This window comes from Cimex lectularius, unplaced genomic scaffold (assembly GCF_000648675.2).
Source record: "Cimex lectularius strain Harlan isolate CLEC.00 unplaced genomic scaffold, Clec_2.1 scaffold48, whole genome shotgun sequence".
Lineage (NCBI taxonomy): Eukaryota > Metazoa > Arthropoda > Insecta > Hemiptera > Cimicidae > Cimex > Cimex lectularius.
Genome location: NW_019392708.1, coordinates 1,701,116 through 1,723,569, shown reverse-complemented (window position 1 = coordinate 1,723,569; position 22,454 = coordinate 1,701,116). Strand labels below are relative to the sequence as shown.

Below are 22,454 nucleotides of genomic sequence, written 5' to 3'. Positions count from 1 at the left end.
AACCCGCGATTCCTACTATACTTATCCCCACCAGGGCAATGAAAGATTTATATTTTTACAATATTTAAATTAGTTCAATTAATTAAGGTTTTAAGTTGAGACAAAAAAGTCAGTGTCACGAGCGTAATTTGAAAAATGGCAAAAAGGAGGGGATCGAAGTCACGATAGTTCAAGTGGTAGAGTAGCGGCGTATCAAGCCGAAAGTTGTGGGTTCGAATCCCGCTCGTGACACTGACTTTTTTATCTCAACTGAAAACCTTAATTAATTGAATGTTATTAATTGGTCAAGCGGACCACGAAAAATAGTGAATTTAATTTAAATTGGTCTTGATGAAAAGCATACATTCCTCAAAGCTCGACGAATGAACTAAGTGGTTACTTTATTATTAGCTTCATTCCTGATGGCGTTTATTACAAAATTACAGTGTTGAATGTCGATAACTGATTAATTATATCGGATCAATAAGGAATATTGTGACTGCGAAGATGCGATTATGACTTTAAGACTTCAGTTTTAAAAAGGTACAAAGAAAAAGATTTTATGTTAACTAGTTGGTACGAAATTTCCGGAAGGAAGCTTTGAAAGTAGAAATAGAATAAAACATCCACGATAAAGATAGCATTTTGAGGGCAGCTGATCCTTGAAACTTGCACAATACCCCACACTAACGAACTGTAACTAAGGTAACGATTCTCGTAATGCTGTAAACCAGCAGTGGCTACTGTGCGAGACGTTGGAGAGTTTCCACCCGAAGGACAGCAAAAGCATCCCTCACTAATTTGCGAACTTCTTCTGAAAGTGCCCATTGATTGTCGTTTCAAACATAGAATCGGTTTAATAAAACAGGAACTAGACAAGCAAGAAACAAAAGAAGCGACAAATAAAAAATGGATGAACCCTTTAGCTTTAATGTTAAATTTGTGCATGAAATTCTGCCCAGGAAATAGCTACATTTGGCAAACCTCAAGAATGTTTCATGCTCAAAAGTTTTATATAGAACAAAATCACATCACAAACAGTTTGCAAATTCAAAGAAACATGATAGTGTAGAAATCAAAATGGATGCTAGTATATTAATTTCAAGCAACGGAGCAATAAAAATTCTAACCTTAGTAATAGATAAATATTTAACCTGGAATACACATATTAACAAAGCTTCTAGCAGAATACATTCCATTGTGTATCAATTAAAAAACTATTTAATAAAAGATAAAGTTTTTTAACACACTAATGCTTCCAAATATAACTTTTTGGCTTGCAATAATTTTTAATTTTTATAATAAACATCTTGATAAATTACATGTAACTCTAAATATGTGAATTCGCTAGATCAGTAATCTTCACCATGGTTTTAGAATTTATGATAAATAGTATAAATTATCCATTTTAAAAATTGATGATTTGTTAAAATGCAATATTTTTACTATTTCCCAAGACATAATAGCTATAATAAAAACTATTATTCCTGTTTTATATTGTTTCTCATTTGAAAGTTTAAAAACAACTACTTTTACACTTTCTCAAACTGCATTTAAAATGCAGCTGTGTCGTATACTGTTGTTATAATTCATTCTTTCCTAAACCTCTAAGTCTTTACAATAATTTACCAAATGTCATAAAATCTTATATATTATAAACATATTTATAAGAAATACCTAATTCAAAAATATAAATAGACAGGACAAAATTATATTTGCAATACAGGTATTTTTTATTTTGAATTAGGTAAATTTTATTTGTTTGTACGAATTCTCGTTAAATGTTATAAAGGTCCATGAGACCTAATTTTGCGAGGTTTTATAATTAAAATGTTCAATTCAATTAAAAAATTAGTAACTTGTTCTTCTCTACTTTTTGAGGGGTTCTCCTAGTTCGAAACTAGATCCTTCTCTTAACGATTATTAGGGCATTGACTGTTATTGCTGCAGTTCTTTTTAGCTGGATTTCCTGGAAGAAACTTCTAAATCGTGCTTCATATACTTCACATTCGAAGATAACCCGTATTATCTCAGCAGTTTCTTCTCCCTTATTGCATAAAAACAAAATTTTAATCTCTAATATACTTTTTTGTTTTTTATCTATTTTAATAATTTTATTTTCAAACAATTTCGCAATTTTAGTTTTTCATTGTTTCACAGTTTAGAGGAAAGTTCTAGAAGTAATAACCCAACATAATCCCGTGTTGGGATAGGATCAAAACAGTTTTAGAGCAATAAAACCATTAATGTGCAGCTATTCCGATAGGGATTTGATGATATTGCCGAATGCGTCAGAATATACGAAGTGGGTTATTCCACGAGGACGGCCTAATCCTATTCATCCTATTATCCCATTCCGAATAAATATTTTCACAATTTTTCTTCGCATTTTTGCCCACGGACGAAAACGATTATACATTACATCCGTGCGGAGAAGCGAAAAAGTCAATGTTTTATTTTTCATTTATCCCCCTGGATATAAACATTTACAAAGGGGAATTTAAAGAGCTCATTAAAGCATTTAATGCCGTTTTCTTTCCAGCATTTGCCCTGACTTAGTCGTTAGGATTTAAAAAAAATCCAAACCTAGTCGTAAAGAGTTCTCTCTCTATTCACATGTAAAATAATGTAAACAAGTTGTTTTAACATCCCTGACTGCTAGAAAAACTCATTGAGAACAATTCCAAGAGAGGGATCCTAGTTCTCCCGCAGGTAGATTTATTATTTTAAACTGCGGTGTTTCCAATATTGAGATAAATAAGCATTTCCTTTTTTTATAAATAAAGACAATTTGTCTATTGGATAAAAGTTACTAATGAGTATTACTTTCGCATTTGACAATATGTGATGAGACGATGAATAGTGTTAAAAGAAAGCGCAGTGCAAATTGAAAAACAAGTTTGTCGTTTTGATAATCCTTTAATTCTTCCACTGATATCTTCTCTGGTTAGCTAAACTCCTCGATAATACAAGCTCCATCTCAACACTTATCGTTGTAGGTTGCCCGCAAAATAAGGGGGGAAAGTCGACATAATAGGACAAGGAAAGGATCCCCCCATTTTCACCCTATTCCTGTAAAGGGGTTTTAGCTAGCAGGATCGACAGTAAATTGCTGGCAAAGTGGCGACAGAAATGAAAAAGATAAGATGACAAAAATCCAACGAAGCCCATGCCGTTTAGCGTTAAAAACAGCAACGCTCCTCTATAAATATTGAAAGAAAGCCAGTCAATTCGAATAGTAAATGTGCAACTTTGAAAATAAGGTTTCTCGGTTGGCATAAGAGAACTCAATTCTTTATACGCTTTAATTCATCTTACTAAACGCTTTCATTTATTTATGCAATTGAAAATGTTTAAATGAAATATTCCTACAAAGCTTTTATAAGATTTGATATTCAGTCTGCCTTATAAACAAGGTGTCAAAGTACTACCGTCAAAGGAGACTTTCTCAAAAATTACTCGACCTACAAAATCACTTAAACGGTATATTTGTAACATAAGCTGTATTTCCTAACACTGCAACAATTTTTCATCGATTTCTCCTTCATTCTCTTCTATGAAATATTGCGAAAAACTTTAAAAATATGTTTTAAAAAAACCTTTTTGTAAAAGAAAACCTCGTTGTTTTAAAATGAAAGGATAGACCGTGTAGTACCGAGTGCGAAAGGGGTCAGACTCTCGGCTATGAGATACCGCGGTCTTGAGTTCGATTCCCACCATCGCCTCTGGCATTATACCTGGCATATATTGACCGCAATGAAAGTTGGTACGGCACACACCAATGGAAGGGGGGATGGATTGGGTCATAATGACCCTGCAGTTAGTCCGTTTCGTTGATACCGGCACTCCTGGGGGTTGAACGTGTTGTTGCGAGCTTCCCAGAATGGAAAGAGATTTACGATAATAACAATAAGAAAAATGTCAAAGAAATATAGAAGCCCGTTGTAGTTTATCCGTCTCATGTAGACTATGTGCGCTTCAGACCTGTGTGAAATGTTTTCGTATCATCATCTAATTTTCACAGACGGGTCTAAATTGGGTAGTGTTGTGTGTGGGGGTTGCGCTTTTTAATGTACATAAAGTGAATACTACGAGCAGTATACAGTACCAACATTGCAGCTATTCTCAAAATTAAAACAATCTATCTTGCAAACATCGAAATTTTCATCACTTCTTCACTTCTCAATTTCGATAGAGTATAAATTTATTTTTATTGTTGACAAAATATATAAACTCAGGTAAAAATACATTGATTTGCTGGTTGAAGGGACATTAACCTATTGATGATGATGAGGATACTAGGAATCGGGGTTTGTGCTCCCCAGGCACTGCAGCCTTTTGGTTTATTGTACCTTCCTGGTTGTCTAGTTCAGTGCAATCGACTCAATCCTTCTTCTCAGAAGTATTAGGTCGTTGACTGTTGCTGCTATAATTTCATTCCCTAGGTTTTTTTTGTATGCTATGTTAAATCTCCATTCGCATTCCTACATGATATGGGTGGCTGTTTCCTCCTCCTCATTACCTAATCTGCAGATGGAATCATCGTTATATATGCCCATGTTGTGAAGATATTTTCTCAGATGCTAGTGACCAGTTAGTAGTCCTATCTCTCCTCTGAATCTAGTCCTCTCCAACTGCAGCACAGAGTTTTACCAGACTTGATGATACTTGTTTACCCGCTGGAGTTTATCCTCTACTCCTTTTTTTTATTTTGATCCATTCTGCGATGGAGGATTCAGCATTTGTTCATGTTATCCCTAGTGTAGGTTTGGGGCCTATATAAGGTCTTGCAGATCCTCCTTTGGCCAGTGTGTCTGCTTTTTCGTTACCCGAAATTCTTTTCGGCCCTGGCTCTCAAGATATCAAGGTTGTTGTATTTCCCCAGGTTTTGGAGATTTTCAATGCATCACTTACTAATTTTGATGTGATTTTTTTAATAACTAATGCTTTAATAGCTGCTTGGCTCTCAGAACTTATGAGCATTTTTTTACTAGTGTAACCTCTTTTAAGATTTTCTAGGGCATAAGCGTTGATGGCCCTAATGAGTGAACATGAACCTATTAGTATTATATTACTATTAATTATTATTGTTATCTACAGACCAGATCAGATTCCCGAGCAAGTTCCATCTTTGTATTGCTAACTCTGATTGAAATAAAACCAAAACAGACATTCAAATCATGGGAAAGACGGTTTTTGACGCAACTCTTATTTTTCACTAAACGGCACATTTTGGTGTTATTTCATTTTACGGTTTTCTAAACAAAATTGCATTTTTTTTTCAAACTCTTTTATGTTTATTATTTTTGCATGCATGAAAACTACGTGAAAATCCATAACGTTTATATGTTAACACTATTGAGTAATTAAGGGTAAAATCTTTTTTATAATTTACTTCGTTCAAGTTGAAAACTTTCGATGCCTAGAATTGCCTAACAAATTGTTTTTTGTTGGACACCGACGATCCGCTCGGTTTCAAAACTTCCGGATTTCTCACTTTTCATTTCACAGCCCATTTAGTCTGCGTCTGCATTCGAAGTTTTTCCGGCTTCCTTTAATGCATTCTGTGTTTTTTTCATTCCAAAACTTGCTAGAATGTTGATGAATTGTTTGTATGCAAGATAGAATTTCACTGTTTTCTCATTCTTCTTATAGCTTATTTTACTTTTTTGCTCATTGTTTGTCAATGATAGTGTGACTTCTTTTACCACAGAAGGGCGCAAGACCTATCAGCAGTATACCAGCAGCCAACTTCAAACTTTAATATATTATATATTTTATGTATTATATGTATTTTAATTTCTTTTTTCAACTATTTTAATAAATGGGCTAATTTTTTCATAGTTTCATAGTTCAGACGAAAGTTGTAGAACTGATAACTCACATAACTCCATGTTGTAATAGGATCAAAAACAGTTAAGAACAATACAACCATTACTATCCAGTCACGCAGATAAGGACATTGTTTTTTTCCAATGGTACCCTAGTATTTGCAGATTCATTAAATCCATTCAATTTGATCAAAAATGGAGACAAACATTTCAAATTCGGTTCAGAAAAACATCAGATATTGTAAAAATAGCATGTCAAATCGGATAATGCGAATAACGTTGCCATTGTTTTAAAGGAAACAATTATTTATTGTTTAACTATTCTATTAGGTTTAACATAAACATTTATTAAGAAACGTATTGTATGTAAATCTGAAATGAATGAATAAAGGTTTTGAAAATGAAAAATTTCAGTTTTGAAGGCTGTTTTTTTTTAAAGCTTATAAATGCTCAATTGTAAAACCTGTAATTATTTCATATACAAGCAGACTTTATGCTTAAAAAATTGTTTAAGTTTGTTCATTGTTAAGTAGTTTTTCCAAAAACCGGGTGTAACACTAGTAAGTTGACACTGTATATAAAATTGCATTATTTTTAAAAAATGTTGAAAAAATTTTAATACAATGTCTAGTATTGGGCAATTATAAATATAATCGAAAGATAAAAAATTGTTGTTTTGAATTACCAAAATGCAGCTTCAAATGTGTAGTTTGTGTCGGAAAATCAATATTTTAAGTAAGAATTAAATAAATATTTATTCATTATACTTCGTGGTCCGATTGATGAGATAATTTCTTTCAATTAATTAATCTTTTTGTAAGGTATTGGTTGAAATGAAAAAGCTAGCGACACGAGCGGGATTCGAACCCACGACCTTCGGCTCAATATGCCGCTGCTCTAACCACTTGAGCTTTGGTGGCTTTAATCGACTCGGACACCAACTCCCCATCTCAACCTACCTTTCGAATAAATATTTATGTTATGTTATATTAATGTAATAGTAAAGATATCTATCTATAAAGATATCTAATCAAACGCCCACTCGATAATACAACTGTAAGATTTTCCTCTTGAGGTTCGGAGATGGATAAAATTGTATTTGGTCATTTCCAAATATTTTAGTCTGCCACTCACAGGTTTGGTCAGTCCAGACCATCCTCAAGAAGTAGTATAGCGAGAAGACGAAACGAATTTGGCAAGGTATACCTGATAATACAAAATAATCAATTCAGATTTATCAAAATTGGATCTTCGCGGTTATGACGAAATTTAATTTTGTACGAATAACATTTCAGTCCCGACAAGGTAAATCAAACAAGTTTTACAATGATATCAGGGTCAATGCGTGGATGGCGTGTTTTAACCATTGGCCTAGTTCGGCGATTTCTAAGCCAACCAATCTTGGCGAGAAACCACCGTCGTTTCGATTTAAACGTAGTTTCCTTCTATTTGTCACGTCATCTAAGGTCCACTGATAATGTCAGTCCAATATTTCGTAGAATGTTCTCATGGGAAGAGCGCGCGTTATGGGACCGGTAATTAACGTCCGAATGCTCAGGACAATACATAAGGCCACGGTTAATTTACCAATTTAATTAAGCAGACGCCAGGTCAAAATGACACCAGCAGTGGATTATTATGCTACAATTGCGAAATATCAATATTTTGATCGTTCGATTAATTCCTTGGTCATTGGACGTCTATTACAGGATTGTTTAATGCGTACTTAATATTGAATACAAGGATTTGGCCATTCAAGTCAAACCCGTTAATTATTATTGAGAGTTTAAAAGATATCTATTTAGGAAAAATCTGACCAAAACCTAATTTCGACCATAAAATCCTCGCTGATAAATATTGATGACACAATAAGACCTGTTCAAGATTCTTGATATCTAATTTATTGAATATTATTATTATTAAGAATAACTGTTCTTTAATTAAATATTAACTAATTTTAATAATTTTAAATATTCAATAACATGCAGAAATTCATGCTTATGTAGATTATTGATTGAATAACAACTTATTTGGTAAAAATTTATTTCATATATAACAGTCTAAATTTTTGTTCTCTGTTAAATGTTATTCATTTTAATACATTTGCAGGTGAGAGAATTCAGGAAAACTGTTTTGTAAGGCATAATAACAAAGGAAAAGTTTTGTGGTTGTTGGAGATTTTTTCATAACTAAAACGACAATAATTTTTTATGCCATATATTTCAATCGTTATGCATTTCGAGCCAAATCCTGAACGTTGTTCTTTGAGCTGAATAGAACTCTATTCTCTTCCATTGTATTCTCTCTCTCTCTCTCTCTCTCTCTCTCTCTCTCTCTCTCTCTCTCTCTCTCTCTCACTTTTTCTTTTGTTTAAAAAATAGACAACCTAGAATGTAAAAATTTTAACTAAACATTAATCCATATATGACCTTAATTTATCTAATTATAATATCTAAGTATAATTAATTGAAATTTTCCCAAATTATTAAATTAATAGAAAGAATTTAAAATAATATTCGTTTAGTTTGTTGAACGAGATTTTTTATAAGCTGTACAGCAATATATAAATAAAATCTGTTCAACTAGTGTTTCAAGTTATAAAAACTACGTCAATCAATTAACAAATTTAAGATGAGTTCAGAAATTAGACTCACACTGTATTTCAAATTTCACGGTCTGAAAAAGTATTTGTAATACAAAAGCCATATCTTACCTAACAATTTATTTGGACGAGTACAAAAAATATATTTTGGATATCTAAAATAAATCCTCAAAACCGAAAATGACGAAATTTTTCAAATTATTCAGGATTTGACTGTTCAATATTATTATTCAATATTAAATTCGGTCGTGGACTAACGACATATTCATTAATCAAGAAAGGAAATTCGACAATACAATGCTCAACACCATGGGCTTTGCTGACTTACAAGGGGAAGTAGTTGGTTAAATTCCTATTTTTTGAAATACAATATAATATGGCGACCGAGTAACGACGCAAAGTTGGTTAAAATATTGTTTTGCGAGAAACAAAGTTGATAGTCGTTTTTGGACCCAAAAATACACAAGAATACAAAATTTTCAGGAAAAAATATCTCAAACTTTTTGCCTTTCGAAAAAAAATGCCATCGATTCAAAAAAACACAAAAATGGTAATTGAAATTACTAAATCAATATTCAGGAAACTTATAATTCTTTAATCTAAATGAAATGACACAAAAGTTTGGAAAAAATCCATAAGTGGTATGAATATCGAGAGTAACATGGGAAATCAGGGAAAAATCGTATTTAAGGCCATTAAATGGTGCTTTATACTAATCCAACTTTTCATAAACTTATTTTCTAGCATACTTTACAACCAGCGTATTTTATTATTTTACTTTTATATCTATTCAATCTAATTTAAGGTATACATTATAACCATGAAACACATGCAAAAAAAGGTGTAAGGTAGAAAAACGTAGGTAAAAAAATTATAATAAATACTTAATAACAGAAACTTGTTTTATGTAAGATCTATTTATTTGCAAGAACGCTTGAACAAATGTCTTTTTCAGCAAAGCATCAGCAGAAAGGGTTTCACTGAAATCGGTCAAAATCAAACGACCGCTTCCTAAGCTCCTTGTAAGTTTGTAAAAATTATTCCTGGCCGAACTAACTTTGTTAAATTTCATTAAATTGCATTAGCCAGTTAGGGAAATATAAAAAAAAACTGTTTTTGGTTCTACCGTAAACAGCCAGAATGAAATTTGAGAATAAAATTTGAATAAGTGGCTATCTTACTTTAGTCAAAAAATAATTTCGTTAAAAATTTCAGTTTTAACTTATCAGTTTCACTTTGTAGTTTCTAAAGTTTCCGAATTTTTACAATCCTTCAAGAAAACTGGCAACTAACAGTTTTTTGCATTTTAATTGATAATAAAACTATTCAAAAAACAGGATAGAACTATGTTTCAATATATCTAAAAAATATTTCAACGTCCAATTCAATAATATTTAAATAATAAGAAAACAATTACATAATTACTTCAAATTTCTTTTATAAGTTAAAAAATAAAAAATAAATCAATTATCGTACTTGTTTTATTGATCGTTATAGTGTTTACAAATACATACAAAAAATCATAGTTATTAAATTTAGTTCTGTCATATGGGGAAGACTCATCAAAAAGGTGCCTACAAATTCAAAAAAGTTGTTTTATCAAATATTATGCGCAGAGATATTACGTTATATTTTGTCAAATATAAAAAAAATCCTCCTCAGTTATAATAGAAAAATTATTTATTTAATGTGTTTATACAAAAAAAATTGAAATTGATCAATTATGTGAATCTTGTAAACCAATACTTTTCACGGATCATTTATTATTCAGCTGTCCTAGTGGACAGTTAAATGAAGGCCTTTTTCGTTGATAGTTACGTTTAGTAAGACGATTTGGAACAGTGATCGATGTAATTGATTGAATCGTTTTCAAGAATCAATTCATAATAAAACATCCTGTCTATCAATGCATAAACAGGTGTGATGTCAATCGTTTTTATGTAAGAAATGGTTCACTTTGTATTCTATCTGAAGACTTCCTGTACTGTCTTTATGTAAAATTTCATTTTCGTTTTTTTAACAATTTAAACATGTTAACCACTTTTGTAAAACATAGAACTTGGGCTAAATTCTTTCGGTTAAATCGAAACTTCTAACTACAAAGTTATTAAACATACCCATGTTTCTGTAAATGTAGTTTCTGCCACTACCGCTGTACTGTGGTATACCTTGGATTATTACTGATTAACGCTTTAATGTGGTTATCGTTGACCTTATGTTCTTTAGCTAAACAACAAAGGTCTTAAAGTAAGTCTCAATGGTCCAGTAAGAAAAAATAGTTTATTCCATAATTCTCAAGCCAATTAGTTTAAAAAAATAATATTTAAATTAAGCTCTAATCGGTTATTTAAAAACGAACTTATAGATTCAAAATTAAACCATCAACCAATTTATATTTTAACTTAAAAATAAAAAAACAAAATTGCATATTTTAGGCCAATAACAGAAAGATTTACTTAAACGATTTATGCCAACTCAAATAGCTTCCAAACTTAAATATTCTAAAAAAGAAGAAGCTATTTTTTTGCAGAAAAAATACTACATTTTCATTACATTTTTTAAAATAATTCAACAGATTAAACATTCCAACGTACAGGTTGTCCAATCTCAAAATCACATTCACATTACGAAATAGTTTCAGATAGAGCATTAATTTATAATGTTATTTCATGAAAATTTCAAGTATTATAAAAATTATTTCTAAGTTAAAATCCGAGAATATTTTGACTTATCTACTACTGTACCGGAAATTTGCCTTACGCGATTTTTTATTATTATTAACAACTATCCAAGGTCATTATATATTACATATGAAAGTATGATAATCTCTAGAGAATCTAACTCGCAGGAGGATCGTCCGTATTCGGCTAAGGATGGGTCATACATAGTTGACATTTGAACACTTACTTTAGAGTCAAAGCCGGCAAATATGTACCGAATCTTCATATTTCCCACTTAATTGATGAGTATCATTTCATGGCTCCCAACAAAAAGCGAGTAGAAATGCCAGTTGATGTGATAATTATGATGGTGTATGACAACCGATCATTGGGGGTCTACTGGTTCGATTTTTGGAGGAAACAAGTGAGTTTTTGTATGCAATATAGATTTTTTGATGTAGGCTATACAGTTATTACTGTATAAATAAAACGTGATAGATATATTTTGTGATAATTGGTTCGCAAGAATGTATTTATGAGGATGAATGAGTCCAAGAGAGTAGAGGGTGGAATAAAATTGGTACCACATCGACCCTCAATTAGAATAATTAATAATAATAAATAATTATTATGTATTAATTAATAATAATAATTAATAATTACATATGCATAGTTATAATACAAATGTCGAGTACCCAATCATTATGAGTGCAGGAGTGTATTTATTAGCGTGATTGTGTAGTTTGAGTACCAAACATCTGTATAAACCTGGGTAGGTTCAATTCTGTGCATGCCTACAAATTAAGCGTATTTTCTGATTCAAAAGTTATATTTTCTTATAGAAGATTAGCTATTATATAATAGCAATGGATGGTCCATACAGTGAAAGCTCAGTAATTGTTGCTTGTAAAATCATCATTTCAATGATATGACGGCATCAACTTAAGGTAAAACTATTTACGTCTGTTTTTTTTTCCAATAGTATCGTATACTATAAAGAAGCACTTATAAAGGAAATTATAATTAAGTTTCTTTTGAAATGTGCTAAATATCAGAGGGATGTCGCACCACCTTAGTCTACCCTTAGGGAATCAATTTTTAAGTCCAGTAGAAGACAACAATTAAAAACGTCCCTTCGATTAATGGGTTGATTACTGTTGAATTGCTGCAAGGGAAATAGAAAAATAATAATCAAATGCCGCCTCAACTTACCGTCCTTCCTGTAATAAAGTATTTCGAAGTGCTTCTCCGTCCCCGCAGCGAGGGCTTCCTTAACGACGGAAACGGCCTGTTGAGATGTGAGGGGACCATGGAGGAAGTCGCAGACTGCCGGTCGCTGCATGACCTCGGCCCGGCTGTAGCCGGACAATCTGCAGAAACCGTCAGAACAGTAGATGATGTGACACGAATCCTGCTGCGCGTTGGCTACAACGAAACTGCGATCTGAAACAAAGCAACAAATAAAGGTGAAAAAGTGTGTGATAAAAGAAAGAAAAAACAGAGAGGGAAAGAGAAATAAAAATACATAAGAGATAGGAATATATATAGAGTGGGAAAGAGTTGGGTGAAAAGTCAAGTAGGAAGAGAGAGGTGATGATGAGAGAGAGAGAGAGAATATCTAAAAGATAGAAACTGAGAAAATAAAGGAAGATTAAAAGGTAAAAGTGGGAAAAAAATAGAGAGAAAATTGAAAATACTGAAGGATAATTAGAGCCGTTAAAAAATCTTTTTTATGTAAAAAAAAATTTACTATAAGCCTTATTGAAATGTTCCTAACAGGGAGTTGGCTTATTTACAAAATTAATCAAATCCTTCCTGACATGATCTGAAGCAACATACGAAAAATCCAGTTTTAACCTTACGAGAATTATTTTATAATAGCCACGCGCTTAGATATAACCGGGAACGAAGAAGCAATCAAGGTAGGAAATTTAGCCTCGACGAGACCACACGGCCTCACTTCCGCTGTATGCCCAGAGCACAAAACACGAAAAATTACCAATGCAAGACCTCAGGGCCGTAAATATTTTTAAATGTTTTAATCTTGGTGTATTTAAGTTAAGGACGAGGGGCGTCGGTGGCCGCAACGGTTTAGGCGTTGACACGGCGCTCATCACTGTAAGGTAAAGGTCCCGGGTTCGAATCCAACGGCCCTGCATTCAACCCCGACATACTTACAAATGAGCTTTTTTTCAAAAACACCCGCACCCCGAGGGTTGATATCACCTCTGCTGTTGCGAACCCTCGTAAAAATAAATAAATAAATTTATTAGGACGAATGTATTTATTAGCGTGAATGGAGGAGCAGGCCTCTCGCCGATAAAATATTTGGTACTGAGATGTACGGTATACGTCTGTGTTTACTGGCTTGGATGAAAAGGGATAAGGCCTTATTTGTATCAATAGTAAATGTTATTTATTACAGTAAAAGTAAAGAACTCGAGGAATATCGACTACTGTAGGCAGTGAGAATGAAGTACCGTACTGTATATATAGTATACGTATATTTTATGTCTAACTGACAAGGCCCTGTGGTGAAGAAAGAAAGGATGGCAGCAAAAGAGAAAAACCAAACAGTCGGTTACCCTAATACTCGTAAAATTAGTAGTATGAGTTTATTACGTGGCTACATCGTCAGAAAAATGAGTTACAAGAAATGAAATATGAGAAGTAAAAGAAAAGAGCAAAAAAAAAGTGTTGTGATGGGTCATGTAGTTTCCGGCCATAAAATATTTATAGTTCTCAATGCCAAATGGCCATATCTATTCATTTATACAAGTCTGTATTTCGATTTTGTTAGTAAGAATATTTAAGTGTGTTGAATAAAGCATCAAAAATGCTTTTAAACAAGTTTAAATTTGTACTCCTTTTTAATCATCTCAATTATAAGTTGCAATGAAATAATCAATTATTTTTACGCACAAAATTACTCTCCAACGTGAATCAATTCTAAAAAAGTAACACCTTTATAATTTAACGGCAACGTTAAAGTCATCACAACTAATCAATTTAACTTTGTAGTTTGTAAGCTTGCCAACCTTAACAACCTTCGATGTAACGGGCAATCCAACTCATTTTTGCATCTTACTTTCTTCTTAATTACTTTTATCTTACCTTTTACCTTATCTTAATTACTTTTGTAACTATTAAAAAATGCATTATGCAACAGTGTTTTATGAACCTTTCCTATATTAGAATCATACAAAACAATCATTACTTTTGTGTTAATGAAAATAATTCAGCGTAGTTATTTATTCACATTATAGTCGGAGCGTAATTTAGGTAATAGATTTTATAACTAATAGGTTTTAATCATGTATTAACGTTTGATTTAATCAAGACTCTTCTCAATCGCTTATGCTGCTGCTAAGAGTCGGCCCTATCTAAAGTGATGATACGAGCTTATTTCGCTTAAAGATAACAGTGTTTATCGATTCGATAATGTCGTCAATGGTAACCAAATGAATTTTTACATGTAAGCGAAAAAATATAACTTCGTACAATCTTCGTCACTTGAAAAAAGAGAAAAAAAAAGACACCCAAGAAATATAAAAAAGGTAAAAATCGAACAAGCAAAACAAAAACGATAATATATTAATGTACGGTTAATAAGAAACTAATTGAGTTAGAAAACTAATAAAATAATAAAACTTTAAAGTTAGATCCATCGAGTTTCTATTCTAAGCAAAAAAACCGGAATTCCTGTTTAAGAAAATGAGGCATTTATACTTGTTGAGTCGGGCCTAAAGTTGCTGGCCAACTCCCAAAACCGACGAAAACATGCCGCATTCTACACAGCCTAGAACAGGTTTTAATGTATTCGATACCTGGCGAATAGACTCCGGAAGATTACAATCACTATTCTTTATTCTATTATAAAATTATCTATATATAATAATTCATACAAAAAAGTATGTACAATAAACCTAATTAGAATAGACCATTTCGTTTATGCCATGCAAGAAAAAACACGCATACCGTACGATAAAAACGCAACGTGAATTTTATATAAACCGAAACGTCGACGTTTTAACGTGTCTTATTATCATTTCAATAACCAATAAACTTTTGATGAAGTTTTGAAAGTAATTTTTAAAATGGTTGTAAGTTCGAATCTCATTTTCTCCGCCGCCTGTGGCCTTTATCTTATTCCGTCCCTTATAGGCTACCATCAAAAAGGCCTCATCTCTCCGAACAACTCCTTCCACATCTAAAGAAGGGATTAGGATTTTATTGCCTGCGTAGCGAACAAAAAATTTGGTAACTCAGTATTCGTGACACCATAAAAATATAATGAGATTTAGGCCTTTTCCCAAATTGTTATATCATTGAATGCCTGCTAATGTTTGAATAAAAGTTGTGCGTGCAAGATTTCTTTTTTCAGAGGTTTTTGAGGCTGCCGGAGCGGAAAAATGAAATGGAAGAAAATACAAATTGCGGGGGAATAAACTGCAATGCCCAAAATCGCAATTTAAATAAGAAANTATATATATAAAGTTCTTAAAACACTTAGGTATTTTCAAGTGAGAAACGTTTTTGTTCTTAAGACTGATATAATGCTATTTCTTAATAAATCCATTATATTTCGTGGTCCGATTGACCAAATAACTTCTTTCAATTAATTAATCTTTATCTATGGTATCGGTTGAAATAAAAGAGCTTCTTTCAATTATTTAATCTTTTTTGTAAGGTTTTAGTTGAAATGAAAAAGCTAGTGCCACGAGCGGGAATCGAACCCACAACCTTCGGCTAAATACGTCGCTGCTCTACCACTTGACTTATCGTGACTTCGATCCACTCGGACACCAACTCTCCATCTCAACCTTCACCTTTCGAATTTTCCCTTCTTAATAAGTGAAACGAAGTATATCTTCACTAAAGATTCACCACGGCCATTTCATTTGTCGCCGAGAATCGAATCCTATTACACGAAATTTGAAAAATGGCAAAGAGAAGGAAAAATTCAAAAGGTTGTATGTTGAGATGGAGAGTTGGTGTCCGAGTGGATCGAAGCCACGATAGCTCAAGTGGTAGAGCCGCGGCGTATTTAGCCGAAGATCGTGGGTTCGAATCCCGCTCGTGACACTGGCTTTTTTATTTCAACCAACACCTTACATAAAGATTAACTATGTCTTTAATTGCACAGAACAATTTAATTGCAGGAGGAAAGCTAGGAGTAGTAGTTGGTGATCTAAGGGAACGAACAAGACCAACAAGACACAATATAATAATATTAAAGGATAGGGTGAAAATAAATAAGGATTTTATACTCTGAGATTGGTGTTCACTTTAAAGCAATGTTACTAATATGTTGTTATACAATACATTATTTCTGCCCGTTGAAATAATATTACAGTTAATAATAATATAATTATCCTGGTATATTCTTGGCAGATTAGGACCATATTTTCAGTAGAGAGATCAGATCTATTATTGCCATACAAATTTCTGACTCATATTTTATATTATTGACAACGGACGTCAAGATTAAAAATGTATAAATATTGGCCCTTATTTTTACTATTTATTATTATTTTATCAACCTTCCACAAATGACAAGAATATAACAAATATGTAAATTTAAAAGGTTTTGGCAAGTGTATAAGCACAATCACGTTGGCTTGGGAGAGAAATTGCGAACAAATAGAAAATATAGTGGATAAGAGAGAAAGAGAGAGAGTGAGGGAGAGAGAGGGAAATCAAGAAAGAGAAAAAGGGAAAAGTAAGAAAAATGGAATGGGATAGATAAAAAAGTGGGGGAAATGGAAAGTGAGTATGAAAGAGAGAGAAGGAGGGAGCGAGAGAGAGAATAAATCTCTCAAAGGTAAGGTGGAGAAGATAAAGAGAGGAGAGAGGGAGAGAGCCAAAATTATGAGCGAGTGAGTAAGAGAGAGAATGATATACAGAGGCAAATAAAAGAAAGAGAGAGAGTGAATAAGAGGGTGGGTGCGCCATTGAACTGACAACGTGACAACTGACAAGTGAGTGAGAGGGAAAGAGAAAAAGAAAATGAGAATGCGAAAAAAGAGAAAGAGAGTGGTAGAGAGAAAAAAGAAAATAAAACACAAACAGAGTAAGTGAGAGAGATAAATAGGGTATTTAAAAAGAAAGGGACAAAATGAAAGAGAAATGCAGACAGAGAGAGAGGGGGAGAGAGAGAGAGCGAGAAAGATTGAGAGAGTGAGAGAGAGGGGAGAGGAGAGAGAGAAAAACCGACAGAAAGAGTGAGAGAAGAGAGAAAAAGATAGAGAAAGAAGGATATGGAGAAGGGAGAATGAAGATGAAGAGAGAGCATATGAAAAAATAGAAGAAAATAGAGAGGGAGAAACTGGAGAAAAATTAATAGGAAAGGGAGAAGCGCAAGATTGAGTGAGTGGGTGTCAAATGAGAAAGTGAGTTGTACGAATAGAGACCGAAACAGAGTGATCAAGAAAAAGAGCGAGGGGGAGAATAGAAAGGGATAATGTGGGAAAGGTAGAGAGAGAGAAAGAGAAGAAATCTCTCAAAAGTGAGATGGAAAAGATAAAGAGAGGAGAGGGAGAAATGCAAAAATTAAGAAAGAGAATGATATAGAGAGGCGAAGAGAAGAAAGAAAGAGGGAGAGGGAGAGGGAGAGAGAGAGAGAGTGAGAATGAGTGGGTGAGTGCGCGATTGAACTGACACATAACCACTTTTTTTAATTAAGGGAAAAAGTGTGCGATGGCTCTTTTATCTTTCCCATTGCATCCCTCCTTTATCTGTTTCCCTTATTCAAAGTTAAATAAAGCAGACTAGCATCAAACTTTGGCCTGTAATTGACAGGACAGCACGAGAAAAGTTTTTATACGAAGTAAAAGTAGAGTCGGAGCTAAAATAGTGGGCGAGATCCGATATCCCGATAGCCATGTTTTCCCCAGGCGGCCTTACGACGATTCAAAGTTAGCCTGAATTTGCCGTTTGATATTGACGAGGCTCGCTTTACAAAATTACCCGTGCATTTGCACCATGTGGGACCGGGAAAAAAAGGGCAAAGTGGCTTCAACGGCTTAGCCGATATCGTACCGTAAACCCACGTACCTGGCAGGTTAAAACTAAACAACAAAACACATTCAGCTAGTTTGATTTAATTCAAATTGGAGACGTTTAGCACTTAAAAGCCAATTACTGAAAAGTTACAAAAGGGTGTTCAAGTACTAGTTAGTATTCGAGGCGCGTTTTTGTCCTTTAAGGATTAGTCAATTAAACGTAGTGTTTTTTTTTGTTTTTTTTACCATTTAAAATACATAAATATACAGTTAAATTCATCGTCCATAAATCGGTAGTTCTGCCACACTGTAAAACTATATATCCCAGTACAATTTTTTTTAATGATTGCATAAAAAATCTAACAGATAAAGGTACATATTCACATTGGTACGATTCAGTCAGATTTATTTCGAATAACAGTAGCAGTAGTTTAGTTAAATTATTTTGAACTTTACCTATATTTGGCACATTGGTATCATCAAGGAAAGCGGCCAACTTCTAACATAGATTAGACTTTTTCCATTTAGTTAGATTTACTTTTCCAATGAATCGTGAAACATTCGCACTAGTAACTAATCAACTAATGTTTAAAGTCTGAAAAAAGTTTTAATGTCATATGAATTTGGCAACATTATTGTCAGTTCTAAACGTAAAAATAATTTCTGTTTAAATGTAATTTATGTCTGGTTATGGTTTGTCTATCTTGGCTGCAGGATATGATTAATTATAAGATCAAATTGATAATATTTTTCAGTACATTGTTTGAGCTAATGTTAATCATTATAATTCATACATGACATCAATTTTATAAATTAATTAATAGATATCCTTTGTAAACTTAAGAACCTAGTACGTTTCGCAAGTCCGCTTTAATGAAAACATGATTATATTCTTATTCAAACCTTATTTGTCTTTTCAGTTCTATCATCGTTTACAAACCCGATCCTTTATTTAACTACTTATCACGTTGAATTATTTTTTTCTAATATAAATTGAAACGAGAATCTCTCAATTCATCATCGTTATTACACATGATACACTGCTAGGAAACATAGATTTTAGTAGCACACAAAGAAATCCGAAAAGTTGAAAGATAAAAATGTACTGCTATACACTGCAGCAAAATTTGCTAATAGTTGTGATAAATGTGAGTTTTCATCGGAAGGCTGACGTTCATTTACCCAAAATTGAAGAACACTATACATAACACAAAATTTATTGTCTTTCTTAAAGAAATTATTTTGTGTTGAATAATCCACCTTAGGGCAGAGAAGATTTTTGGAATTACCTAACTGCACTTATTAATTGATGCAGTGAGGATGGTTAATAGAAAGAAAGAGAGAGACGGTGAAAGAGAGACAAACAGAGAAACAAAGACAGAACACAGAGAAGAGAATGAGAGAATAAAAATGAGTGAGTGAGAAAAAAAGAGAAAGAGAGAGAGAGAGAGAAAGAGAGAGAGAAAGGAGTCCCTACTCAGTTTGGAAGATATAAGGAAGATAGACATGAATGAAAGTAAAAGAGATGAAAAGTTAGAGTGATATCCATAAATGTAGAAGGAGATATACCGGGAGAACAAAAGAATAAGAAATTTGCAGTTAATGTACAGTAGGAGGTAATGATAAAATGTAATAAAAATATAAATAAATAATAGGAAAGTGTCAACAACAAAGAAATGCGGAAGTGATAAAGACAAAAGAGATGAAGAGAGAGGTGAGATTAGGAGAGGGAAAGAGAGAAAGAGAACATCTCTCTCTCTCTCTTTCTCTCTCTTTCTCGCTCTTTCTCGCTCTTTCTCTCTCTCTCTCTCTCTCTCTCTCTCTCTCTCTCTTTCTCCCTCTCTCTTTCTATCTGTCTCACTCTCTTTCTTTCTTTATTTTTCTAAATATTTATTCAACTATCCCTATATCTTTGTTTAGTAATACTTTTCTCCTAATTTCTGTGTGTGTGTGATAATGATTTATTTGAAAATGAAATGATTCAGGAGTATTTGATTACATTTTAACCCGTAATTTTTTCAATACTGTTTTTAAATCGTATATAAATCCAGTCAAATTACTAGTAGATGTTGTACGTTGGCTATCGTTTTTCTATACTGGCCATTTTAATAATCCAAAGTAAATTCATGTAGTTTTCGTTTTATCGGTGAATTACATACAATTTCACGCATCAGTTGTTCACCAAATTATTATATCATTGACAATTTCTTGTTGCTTAGAAATTTATTAAACGTATAGTGAGTTTGCCATTTTTCTTAATGGCTTTTCAAATGAAGAAAATTGATTAAGTCTCGTTAGCTGATTTGTGTTTTTGTGACAAAGAAATAAACAACAAAATAAGGAAACTAAAAACATAAAAAAAGGAAGAGAGGGAGAGAGAATTTCGGAAAAAGTATATTAAAACCAGAACGTTTGAGTTTCCTTTGAGTAAATGCCCTCCTTTCTTTCTACTTCCTTTTCTTCTTAAAATTTAAATTAACTAACCCTATTTGGTAGTTTTTTTATTTACACAAATATGCAAATACAAAACAGACATGATGGATTCGCCTCGGTTTTAATTTATTTTACATGCTTGCTTTATACATTTAACAAAGTTTATTTAGAAATCGTGAGATGCGGTCTGGTGTGATGTAAGTTCAGAAAAATGTTTTCTTTATCGTGCCAACGTTTCGATCTTTATTGAGATCATCTTCAGGGTCTTACGCCGAGAATTTGCCGGCTTCGCTCCGTGGAGACGGGCGGGGTTACTAAATGAATTAAGAATATTAAACTTAATATTAAATTTTAAAAAAAATGGGCGCCACGCTGTTTATGTACACGGAAACAGCGAACCGTAAAAAAAATAAAATAAAATAAAACAAAGAAAATTCAATAACAGTAAAATTAACACAAAGAAAAAAAGAACACAATATTTACATAAGGAAACAAAAAAAATACATTTATTCCATTAGAAACTAAAATATTAAACATAGATTGATCTTAATTCTCTACGGGTAACATTTTAACAAACTTACACACTAAATGAACCTAAATTATCATAAAATCTAAATAAACATTCCTTAAAACTAAACTTTCCTGGGAACCAGTGTCCAGATATGCTTCTTTTCCAGGCGCTTGAAAATCCCCGCTTCTAGGAATGTGGAGCACCTTCTCTGAAGTTGAGTGGGTCCGCGATCGCCTTCGTTGATTTTCTTTGATCCGGCCAGGCCGTAGGGATATCCGTCTCGACGCACACTGTCCTCGCTTTTCTTTTCTCCTCTCCTCTCTCATAAGCCTATCCTAGACCGTCTTAATTTTGATTAACCCACCGCCAATTTTAGTTTAGGTGGCATTACAATTAAGGAGGCATCTCTGTCCAAACAACTACAATACACTCATAAAATGTTATGTTTTTATACTATGTTACGTTTTACGAACGTAACAAGGGCCTGGGATTTACAAACATGGTTTACATATAACAATTACATTTTGGATGTGGAAATTTATACAATGCAAAATATATTTTTTATATATTCAATCAAAGTATTTCTACTCACTCAAACTGTTTGTCTTCTGTGTAATTGTGCATTCTTTCGTATTCTTGAAAAAATATATTTTGCATTGTATAAATTCACTTTTCCACATCGAAAATGTAATTGTTATATGTAAACAATGTTTGTAAATCCCAGGCACTGAAGATGATCTCAATAAAGATCGAAACGTTGGAACGATAAGGAAAATGTTTTTCTGAAACGTACATCACACCAGACCGCATCTCACGATTTCTAAACAAATATCGATTAACGGTCACTAATCACCACACATTTAACGAAGTGTTATTTATTAATATATTAGTGTCAAATACTCAGCTAATAATAAATTTGAGACTTGGTTGGTTTCTAATACATATTGTATTTAATAACAGAAAATGTTCATCGCTGAAAATTGATTATTAATTTATTTATATATGATGAAAAAAGGAAACGATTCAGTTAAAGTTTTTTTATTTTAATTTTCCAATTTAGTAGAGTTTCTGTATATCTTTTCTTTATCTGACAGAAAAAGAAGAGAAAAAGCAGAGAAGACTTCCACTTAAACTTTAGGATGAGTAGGGAGCGTTATAATAGGCAAGATGCCAAGATTTTCTGCTTAGCTGCAGTGAAAACTCAGCCAATCCAGCTCGTCAAAGAAGTTATATGAATAAATGAGATTAACTTATTTAGCATGTGATTCATGACAGAGAAATGTGGGTTTGAAACAAATAACAAAAGAGAGAAAAAAAAGTTAAAAGTCAAAAATTCACGTTTACTTTATTCAGGGTCACGACGTCGACGTGAAAGCTTGCAAGGAAAGCTGATATTGGCAGATATCGTGTCGCACTAAAGTAAACCTTTACTTG

General features: G+C 32.8%; 1 protein-coding gene across 3 annotated transcripts in view; it reads right to left on the bottom strand.

Annotated features, from left to right (window-relative positions):
• LOC106672944 (potassium voltage-gated channel subfamily H member 2) overlaps nt 1-22,454 on the bottom strand; it is a 330,717-nt gene that overhangs the window by 243,293 nt on the left and 64,970 nt on the right. For all 3 annotated transcript variants that reach the window (XR_002910158.1, XM_024226299.1, XM_014404794.2), the window contains exon 2: nt 12,285-12,515. Coding sequence is in view for 2 of the 3 variants with exons in the window: in XM_024226299.1 (XP_024082067.1) it covers nt 12,285-12,515 (231 nt within the window). In the remaining variant the exon portion in view is untranslated. The remainder of the gene's footprint in view (nt 1-12,284; nt 12,516-22,454) is intronic.